The 11,589-nt window shown below is 30.3% G+C and overlaps 1 protein-coding gene across 2 annotated transcripts in view; it reads left to right on the forward strand.

Annotated features, from left to right (window-relative positions):
- Positions 1–9,252, forward strand: part of LOC134722998 (alpha-aminoadipic semialdehyde synthase, mitochondrial-like) — a 38,934-nt gene extending 29,682 nt beyond the window's left edge. For both annotated transcript variants that reach the window (XM_063586631.1, XM_063586636.1), the window contains exons 17-23: positions 44–107; positions 1,320–1,484; positions 2,173–2,268; positions 3,287–3,402; positions 3,831–3,919; positions 4,327–4,503; positions 5,618–9,252. In XM_063586631.1, the coding sequence (XP_063442701.1) occupies positions 44–107; positions 1,320–1,484; positions 2,173–2,268; positions 3,287–3,402; positions 3,831–3,919; positions 4,327–4,503; positions 5,618–5,733 (823 nt within the window). In that variant the 3' untranslated portion in view covers positions 5,734–9,252. The remainder of the gene's footprint in view (positions 1–43; positions 108–1,319; positions 1,485–2,172; positions 2,269–3,286; positions 3,403–3,830; positions 3,920–4,326; positions 4,504–5,617) is intronic.
- The last annotated feature ends 2,337 nt before the right edge of the window (positions 9,253–11,589 follow it).

The following is an 11,589-nucleotide window of genomic DNA, read 5'->3' on the forward strand; positions in this document are numbered from 1 at the left end:
TACTTTCTAAAGTAATAAGATACATGTTCTTTGTATGTTATAGTTGGTTCCCAATAGGTGTGTTGAAGAATTGCTTAGCAGGAGCAACATATCTAAAAGATGGCAAGGTAATTATTTCTTTTTTATATAATTATACCCCCGCTTTAAAAAAGGGGGTATACTGTTTTACCTCTGTCTGTCCGTCAGTCAGTCCGTCCGTCCCATGAATATTTTTCTCAGGAACTACAATACAAGGATTGCTGAAATTTGGTTTCAGGGTTTATCTAAGTCAGCTATACCGTGTGATGCATTTTCAGATTGATCACTTGACAACTTCCTGTTTACCGAACATTTGTATGATTTTACACATGATAGCCAAGTTGAAAAAAATTTCAACACATTTTTCTCAGGAACTACAATACAAGGATTTCTGAAATTTGGTTTCAGGATTTATATAAGTCAGCTATACCGTGTGATGCTTTTTCAGATTCATCACTCGACAACTTCCTGTTTACCGAACACTTGCATATTTTTACACTATTAATAATATCCACTTGCGGCCGGGGTATCATCAGTGAGCAGTAGCTCGCAGATGAACTTGTTACAACTGTCAAACTATTTAAATGACTACGGATAATCTCTTTTCATAAATTACATATCTAAATTAAGACCTTTCTTCCTCAAGTAGAATAAATGTACTGTATTTTTTTTTGTCATACATTTCTGATTTAGACTGATTTATTTCAGTAGCTATATGATGATTATTAAATGCTGCCTTCCATAGCACTAAAATGTAGATTCCACCACTACACCAAGTATGTTATGATATTTCTCCAATTCAGACAGTAAATTTATAATATATCAAACGCAAGGCTTAAGATGATAAAATTTAACTGTTGAGAGTTGAGAAATATTGTAATACAATGGAATCTGTTTCTCTAATGATTTGTAGATGATCTTCTAAGCGAAGTTTATCATTCCTTTTCAAAGATTTTCAGAAAGTTGTCTTTTTTAAATGTGATGTTATCAGCCATCATGGTCACCTTTTTAATGACACCACAAAAGGAAATTCAGAAGAAACCAAGAGTATATGACATCATAATTATATTAAGACCAATCTTTTTTCTCTCACTGTATGAGAAATGTGTAAAAAGCGTGAACCCTAGAGAATAAAAAAAATACTTTTTTCTCTGTAAAAATATTTGTCAATGTATATGGGAGCATTATTCAGTCTAGTTTTCTAAAAAGTTTAATTTTTATGCATACAAACATACAGGTTTTAAAAGGATCAGATATTTTCCTTGTATATGTCAGTAATTATATTTTTCTTACAATTACAGAAAATTGAGATTCCTAGCGGTGGGTTATTGGATGCACCAGAAGACTTGACATTTTTGCCTGGATTTAACTTGGAAGGTATCCCTAACAGAGATTCCACTAAATATACTTCACTGTACGGTATTGAGTCAGCTAAAACTATGTTGAGAGGAACTATAAGATACAAGGTTAATATTTCTGTTATTAAGTGTAATAGACCTTTCTGTTATTATGAGTATGGACCTCAAACAAGGGCTATAATTGTATAATATCAACATGAAGACAATCTGATAATCGGTACATATCGTTCGTCCCACTGTCTATATCACTCTGTTCAGCTCCTAATATTAATCCATATCATGTCGTTGTGACATCAAATACATTGACCCGGCCTTAATAACTTTGACCCGGACATATCAGCGACATCATAATCTTTGAACTGACGTTAAAAACTTTGACTCAAACTTATCAAGTCATCTTTTGTGTGCTGGTGAAACAAGGAAAACACTTCCGAAACACGCAAATATAGCCCGATAAATCGATTATCAGATTATCTGCATATTGATATTGTAATATACCAGCTGCGAGACATAATATGAAGCTTTTTGTCGAGTGAGCGTAGCATATCTGGAAATGAGATATTTCAATTTTTTCACATTTAATGTATCCTGTTTGATGCACAATTTTCTTATTTCTTGATACAAAACTATATCCAGTCAGCTTGCCACAATACAAATATTAAAATAATTCTTTTAAAGATGCCTAAAGTTAGCATCATGTTTAAAAACTTAAAATACCTTATTCACATATTCATTTGGATTGATTTTCATACCAAAATCTCTGAAAAGATATTCTTATTAACTTTTATATTTGCAGGGATTCTGTGACGTAATTCAAGGTCTGGTTGATCTTAACCTACTTAGTTCAGATGAAAATTCTGCTCTTCATCCTAAAGGACCTGACATGACATGGGTAACTCTTATTAAGTATATTATTAGGCCAAAATAAAAAATAGGTTTGTTTGCCCAAACGCTACCTACCCAGAAAAAAGCTGCCTACTCAAATTCTTTTATTGTCCTGATTTGAAGAAGTTTTTTTTTAATCAAATAGGCATGAAGACTTACTAACATCTGATACTTCAATTTCTTTTTTTGAAAGAAAAAAAGAAAATGCCTACTTACCTACCCACTGTCTCAACCTTTGGGTAGGGTTTGGGCAAACCAAAATATTTTTAAGTGTGGCCTTGTCCATAGTTATATTTTCTGGTTATTAGTTGCAAATGCAGAACAGCAGCTGGCTACTCTATGTTATCTGTTTTATGCGCCAATTTTAACACCTTATATAGTAACAATATGCTCCATGCAATCCTTCAATACTGTGGATTCATTTATTTTCGTGGGAACCAATCTTCGTGGATGAACGCAAATGACATGTTCGTGGATATTTAATTTCATGGTTTTTACAAAGTCTGCATACAAACCTATAGTAAATTTGTCATTCGTTGAAAGTTTAATTTCGTGGTTCACTTGCACATGCTGGCATGATAAAAAAATGAATAAACTATATGTTGAAACAAATGCAATGTTGAACATATCAACTATTGAATTTCTTTGATTCATGTATTCTAGTTTTCACAGTAATTGGAATATTATTAGAAGTTTTTATACGGACTCAATGATGTTGTGAGTTCAAACCATGCTTTTGGGGGTGTACTCAACTCCAATCTTAATTGACTAGGATTGTCAGTTTTCCTATTGAAGTTCTGTGGTTTTCTCCAGGCACTCCAGCTTTTTCCACCAATAAAAACTGCCGCCACTAAATTGCCCCAAAATGGGGCTTAAAAGTGGCATTTAAACACCAAAAAATCAATCAAATCAATTAGATTGACCTTTGGTCTCACATCGAGGTCTATTCCTCGAATCAACATAAAATTTGAAAGCACATTCACAAATCAAGGTCTCATGTTTTTTTTTGTGTTTTTTTTTCTCAGAAATCTTACGTTTGTGATGTGATGGGTAAATCACCAGATACATTTTACGATTCGGTAAAAGACATGGTCTTTGAAAGAGTTGGACATTCAGAAAAAAAGTTGCAAACAATAATTGAGTAAGTAAAGCTTAAATAAATATGTGTATTTGTAGTGTTTTTAAAAGTTAAATTGAAAATATTAGATTTGATTTTTTAAAAGAATACCTCTAGCTATATGCTATCAAGCATATAGATAGAGTGAATCTATATGCTCGATATTGTTGAGAAACTTTAGACAAGTATTTTCAACAGTTCACAATTAAGTTTTTGTCTTTCTTTCTATTTGACAGAGAACAAGATTATAAGATATATTCTCATATTTTAAAACATTTTCATTGCAAACAATCCGTAAAAAAAATTTGTATTGGATTGCAATTTGTTATATTTCACAATAGTACCCAGACATACAAACTTGGAACTTTTTTATCATATACATGTAGGTAAAGTTGATATCATTGCTAATTTTTTTGAAATGTGACCATAAATAATTTTTTAATGCATTTCAGTCTTGGCTTATTGGATGATCAAGTGATTGATAAGAAAGGAACACCCATAGACACTTTATGTCATTATCTGGCTAAAAAATTAGCATATGGTAAGTCATAACATGTACAGATGTGAAGCAGCTCTTTTTAAGCTTTTAATTAAATATATATGCAATAAGCAAATAAGTTGACTTCATATTTACATATACACATACAAATTTACAGTAATGGGTTAAAAATAGTGTCTTCTTCTCCAATAAAAACTGGCAAATAGTCAATAGTGCTGGTATTGGCATTTAACACAAACACATTATCTCAGAAAGTTAATGTAAAGTCACCCTTAAAAATGTATTACTTCTTTCCTCATAATATTTGTATTAAATTTTATTGATTTTATAAAACATGCTGTGTGCAGAAACACTTAAAAAATTATGCATAATAAATGTATCAACCTTTAATAGTGAACAGGTCTTGTAAACATTCCTACATTTGTGTTGTGATTTTTTGAATTTTAAAGAACCCAACGAGAGAGACATGATATTGATGCATCATAACATTGGTGTGGAGTGGCCCGATGGCACAACACAGAGGAGAACAGTTGGACTGACAGTGTATGGGGATTACCATGGTTACTCAGCCATGGCAAAGACAGTTGGGTATCCTACAGCTATTGGTACAGAGATGATATTAAACGGTAAGTAGAAGGGGAAATAAGTGTGGTCAGTGATTTTTTTTCTTACATTTCCAAATAGTGGTAACCTTGAAAACTAAGAAGTATAGTAATGAAATTATTGTTTATTATCTAAATAGCATGGGAATCTAAAGAGCCCTAATAATCTGACCCTTAAAACCTTGAAAAAGCTGAGGCAGAACAAATTGTTCCATAAAAGCTTGTGAAAAACAGCAAAGAAAGAACAATCATTATGTTGAAACATTAATTAGTGTTTTTTTTCTATCATAATCCTAAATCTGAGACTAAAATCATCCACATTTTAGACCAAATGTATATGTCATTTGTATGCCCCACCTAGGATAGTAGAGGGGCATTATGTTTTCAGGTCTGTGGGTTTGTTGGTCTGTTATACAGTCATTCAATTGGTTTGTCTGTCATGCTTCAGGTTAAAAGTTTTTGGTTAAGGTAATTTTTGATTAAGTTGAAGTCCAGTCAACTTAAAACTTAGTAGACATGCTCCCTATGATATGATGTTTCTAATTTAAATGCCAAATTAATTTTTTTACCCCATTTCACAGTCCACTGAACAGAAAAAAAGGATAATGTGAGTGGGGCATCTGTGTACTATGGACACATTCTTGTTAGATCTTTAAAAGAACTATTGGTTTTTATCATTTGTACCCCAAAATAAAAATGCTGTAACATCATTGATTCAATGCCATTGTGTAAGATGATTTTAACCAGTCACAACATGTTGGTGTTCACTTTTGAAATATTACCCACAATGCATTAGATTTTGAAACTGCTAATTGAGGAAGAGAACATTTGTTTCAAGGTTTTATTGTGGATTCATTATTATTGGTGGGATACCAATTTCGTTGATTTTGTTGGTGAAGGTGAATAAAGAATTTTAGTGTTAGATGAAGTACACATTTATTATAGTTTGCATGCATATAGAAAAGAAGATGTGGTATGATTGCTAATGAGACAACTTTCTGCAAGAGACCAAATGACACAGAAATTAACAAATATAGGTCACCATACGTAAACTGAGGCTTAATAGTAAGTCTTATTTAATGTAGATTTATTTTGTCATCACTGATGTTAATGTAAAATACGAATGATATACTTACAGGTGAAATTCAGAGGAAAGGTGTACAGCTGCCTATGTCTAAAGATGTTTATAAGCCAATCTTAGAAAGACTAAAAGCAGAGGGAATCAAAGCAACTGAAAAGATTCACACATTGTAAAAGTTTGGTAGATCTCAAAAGTGAAAAGATTCACACATTGTAAAGTTTTGGTAGATCTCAAAACTGAAAAGATTCACACATTGTAAAATTTTGGAAGATCTCACAACTGAAAAGATTCACACATTGTAAAGTTTTGGTAGATCTCAAAATTGGAAAGATTAACACATTGTAAAGTGTTTGTAGATCTCAAAACTGAAAAGATTCACACATTGTAAAATTTTGGTAGACCTCACAACTGAAAAGATTCACACAGTGTAAAGTTCTGGTAGAACTCAAAACTGAAAATATTCAGACATTGCAGAATTTTGGTGGATCTCAAAACTGAAAAGATTCACACTTTGTAAATTTAAGTAGATCTCACAACTGAAAAGATTCACACATTGTAAAGTTTTGGTAGATCTCAATGAAGATATGAACTGAATCAAATAATGTGTAATGTTATCAGTGAACATTGAAATGAATGAATCATATTATGTGCAGTGTTATCAGTTATCATTAAGAGTGAGAGTGATTAAAGAGTAGCTAGAAGATGTATATAATTGTGGAATAAATTAAATTTTGACATTTTCACAGTATGAAATAGTCCATACAAATTTAATGTTTTGTTTGTTGAGTGTGTGTGTGAAACTGTTTAAATCAGAAATTTTAATTTCTGGAGACACATTTATATAGCTGCATTCAAATTGAACTTAATGAACACCAATTAAAAAAAATATTCATCGATACCAAAACGCATAACCATCAATGAGATACAGTTGCTAAAAAAAAATACATTTTAATAGATATTTCTTATTTTGACATGATTTCTTAAAGATATGAAAATGATAAAACTGTTAATAAGATATTTCTAAATAGTTAGCTATGCAGTAGGAAATTTATGAAGTGGAATTATCTTGTAGCATTCCCAATGTTGTGTTTTTGTTTGATTACTTTATAAAATATGTATTTAAGTAATTTAAGCTGATTAAAAGAAATAAACATTTGATAGAACATTTATCTATAAAATCATGAAACCAATATATGTTTTTAAAGCACAAAACTGAGATGTTATATTACTGTTACAACTTTCTACTTAATGTTTACCATTGGTCTTTCCTGTGAAATGCAAGATTTTTTTCAATACTAGCAAAGTAGATGAATTATGAAATTTTATACATGTTTTGCATGAAAATAATTGTGTAACCAAAGATTGGAAATGTTTGAATTTTAATTTTGAAAAAGGGCTTTTTAAATGACTAACCTGTTATGAATCTTTTTTTAATTTTATTATCCTAATATTTTACATATAATCAAGAATTAGTTAAAATTAAAATAAATATATCTGTGATATGGGTGTGTTTTTTTAAGTTTTGTCTTTTATGGCTATGAACTTATATGCAGGGTAATATGACTTAAATTATTTTCTCTCTAGTGTTTTACTTTTTCTTCTCTATAAACATATCAAATTACCGTATATGTATGATCATATCAATAATTGAAATATTAGAAACAATGAAATTTTACTTTATATTATTTGGGCCTAGTAGTAATTTTGAGCATAACATTTCTTATATTTAAAAGACATGATATTGTTAATTATTAATAGTTTGTGTGCATAAGTCTTTACATGACAACTTTACTGAAACAGATCTTTATGAAATATTTACATGATGACAAAACTCCTGTTCGACTCTGAAATTTTTCAGAGGATTAATCTCTAGTTCTAGAACCTTAAAAAATCAGACGGTCATGTCTTTTGATGATCTCATTTATTAGTAAGTTTCGTTCTGTTTATTGGAATATTTTTGAATTCTTTTAGTTTGAGAACTTTTTATCAGTTCTAATAGATTGATATGAAATTAAATGACAAAAATTTGACAGTTTTTAGCATGTCTATTGGTTGACATCTCAGATTTGAGCATCTTCGCTAGCCAAGCGAAGATGAGAGCGGGAGTGGATCGTAACCCTTGGCTAGCGAAGATGAGGTTTGAGTTATTGAATCTCTAAAGATTTTACATATTTTTTAACATCTACCTAATCTTCTTTTTTGTTTACATGCGCTTTTTAAAAATTATCTCTATAGCCTTATTCTGGCTTTGTCAATATATTAGACATTGTAATGTGTGTTTTACATAAAGTCTAGTTTTTTCTTCTTTAATTTATTGATTGATTTTTTTTGCAGTCATACAATCAAAAAATGCTACCTCCTTTACAAAATTCAAAATATTTTCAACAGATTTGTTGTTTTGGATTGGTGCTTTATAGATCAAAATAGTGGGAACAGGTGTATTTTGCAAGTATCTATTGACCTCAAAAATCTTTTTAGCCAAAAAAGAATTATTTTAGACATACTATTAACTTTTTTTGTATCTTAATTTAAATCTGTGATTTTTTTTTACTTTTTTGATTAGATGCGTCTGAACTCTGAAGAAGTATATTAATAACTTAATATTTATATTACTAGATTTTAAGTTCCCTCAAAATATAATAAAAAGTTTTTTCTTTAATGCATGAATCTCATTTTATAGAATTTAGTCATCTTGTTATTTTTTTTCTAAACTTTTAAAAATGCTTATACTGTTTTACTTAAGAGTTGACTCTACAGTTTGCTAAATGATATTTGTTGTTTGACGGTTGTTAAAAAATTAGGATTGTTAAAGATATACGTTATTTGAACTTTGTCGTATGGATAGTCTATTTATTGTTCTTTCTATTTCCCAGAGATGTACATTTTATATTTTGTACCTTTGAGTCATATCAAAATTTTTGTATTTTATAAACAGATGTAAAGCTTTGTAAAGACATTAAATGTCTGTTAATATTTGCATGTAAATATACAGCTTTGAGGATATTTTATATTTAAAAATTGACAATTTAACTGAATATTCAGAAAAAATATTAATCACATAACCAATTTATTTGTCTCAGAACATGACAGTTTGTTTTAATTTTTAGCCGAGTTGTGATAATATTCTACTTTGCATTAGTTGGTAGGGTTTACCTTAAAGAATGATACTGATGTTTTAAAATATTTTTTAAGTCAACTTTAACGAAAAATTAAAGATACAAATTTTAAGATTTTGGGTTTTTAGACATGCATGGTGTGTTTGTTTATTAACTGAACATAGTTCAAAACCAACAGCAAGTTTGTCAAAAAATCCACCCTTAAGGTGGTACCTAACACTACAGGGAGATAACTCTGTAATATCAGCTAAACGTTTTAATTACGTTGCGTTTTGAAGGCATTATAAAGCTTCTCAATGATCAAAATAAGTGTTTGTCAAACTACTATATAACCAGTGTAATTTTTCTGACAAAACGCTTGGTTCAAATTTTTAGGTGCTTATATGTTATATAAGTTATGTTTATACATAATTTGATTTTAATTACTCAGTAGTCATTATTTTAGGATTTTCCCAGGATGTGTATTTTCTTTGCTGTTGAGATGAAACAGATTTATTATCATATGTCAATCAGTTAGATATGAAGTTTATCACATGTTCTTAGCAGGAGGTCTAATTTCATCAGTTCCAATACAAATATACATGTCTTGTTAATTAGTGACCACTTGTGGCATTTGGCTTCCTTTGTCCTTTGTTTCTTGATACATTAATCTGGGTGCAGTTTTAACTCCTCCCACTTAGGAGTATCCCATTAACAAGTTGTGTATTAAAAACCTGTGTATGCTGCCTTGAGTATTCATTTATCTAAATGCAGATTAAGTAGTTATAGAATAATCTTGGCTAATAGTGCTAATAGTGTTTTCAAATGTTTTGATTTTTTTATATTTTTGTAAAAGGGTCAAAGTAAATACTTCAAAATTTTATGAAAATTAAACGAGCCAAATTAATTTTAATGAAAGTGTTGGGTACCACCTTTTAATATGCTGTTTGTCTGCAAATGACCTTACTACAGAAGCTACCACTATTGTTGTGTATTGTACAGATAAATAAACCATGTTTAGTATGAGAAGCCCATAGGAAAAGGGTCAAAGTGGTTGAAAATGTTACTCAGAAGTCTCATAAAAATAAAAAAATAAAATCATGTTCCAAACTCATTGTCACAACTCAGCTATTATACCTTAGTTAATATCATTTTTTTTATTCTAGTTTATTAATGTGAAATTATCTTACTCCATTTATAGCAGCATTAGTTTGACCACAATTATTTTTTTGAATTTTGTTTTTTTATACAATCAAAGTGTGATAGATTGTAGCTAATAACTTTGTTTGAATACTCTATATTCCACTGTTTTTTTAAGCACACATGTGATAGACCACTTGTTAATTTACACAATTCAAAAGCTGGTATTAAATGTTGGATAATTTGATACAGAGTTGTTTTTTGAAAGTTACAGCAAAATGACTTGAATGTGTAGGTAAAGATAGTATCTTTTACTAGCTTGCTTGCTAGGTGAACAGTGAATTCATTATAAGGTTAAAAGTATACTACCCTCCTTTCAGAGTATTCTAGTCCTACAGACAGATAATAATAATATCAGTTATCTGTTGGACTAGTCTACTCTTAACCAATGAAATTATATTTACTTACACACTCAAGTCATTTTGCTGTAAAATTTTACCTACCTTCACAGTTTATAAAGATATATATTTCTATGTCATCATACAAGTTTGTTTCATTCATATTCTGAGAACCAAATTGTAAATTACACTTTATATGTGTCTTTAGTGTCAAAATGTTCATCTGGATCCCTGCTGAAACAGTTTACTCTGGAATTTTATCCTTTACAGAGATTTGTACCGATTAACAGATTTAAGTCCACCAAAAGAGCAAAGCATAAACAGTGCTTTAAAAATGTTAACCTAGAGTAGAAAGAGATGCTCAGAATACATTTAAACTGGCTTTTGAAATGCGCAATGTTTTATCATGTTAATTTGATCGCTGTGTGTAGTCATTAAGGATTTGTTTTACATTAAAATGTTTGATTATATATCATGTGTGTTTTTTATTAAGTGTTTAAAAATATTGCGAAAATAGCAGTGAAAAGTATATAATATTGTATCATTCGATCAGAGCCAGTGTCTTGTTTCTTGGATTCATTGATTCATGTTCAACACTACTATTAGTTATTTCGAGGTAGTCAGTTTATATAAATGGAGGAAGCTGGAGTGCCTGAAAAAAACCCACATTCTATGAGCAATCTTTCTATGAAGATTCAAGAATTTAGGTAGAAATTTAGAAATTGATTCCACTAAATTGGTATGGTAACCTCTTTTGTAAATGAGTATTTCAGATAAGACCCAAAATTGGCCCTTATACCCAATTTTGGATTATTATCACATTATCACAGGGTATAAAGCTTTAAAAATGACTTATTAAAAGGAATTAGATTTTTTTAATCTTGCCTACATCTTTTATTAAAGACTGTACAACAGCTGAACAGAATTCCAGAAGCCATGGAGTAAATTATTTATAATTCCAGGGGTTAAAAGTCTGGATGATTCATACTGTGCATACAGATACCTTATGAGCTCTGCCAGATACAACTTGCAATCATTCCATACACAATATACCATATGTTACAAAGTTTCCATCTTTCATATATGTCCATTGTTCTTGTCCTCATTATTATTACTCAATGGCTGCTAACACAACTGTTGAGATTGTTTATGGGATCCTTGGAAGGTCTATAAATCTGTCAAACAGGTTTCATATGACTGTTACATCATTTCATGAATCCACGATAAAGGATTCAGTTTTTGTGGTCCCATCTCATCAAGTAAAGGGCAAACTATATATGGTGCATGGAATGATTGCAAGGTGTGCATGTCGGTCTAGCAGGTTTCATCTGACCTTGACCTCAATTGCATGGTTTATTGATCAATGTCAAGTTTTCAGATACTGTAAGTAAAATGT

Source organism: Mytilus trossulus, chromosome 1 (genome assembly GCF_036588685.1).
Source record: "Mytilus trossulus isolate FHL-02 chromosome 1, PNRI_Mtr1.1.1.hap1, whole genome shotgun sequence".
Taxonomy (NCBI): domain Eukaryota; kingdom Metazoa; phylum Mollusca; class Bivalvia; order Mytilida; family Mytilidae; genus Mytilus; species Mytilus trossulus.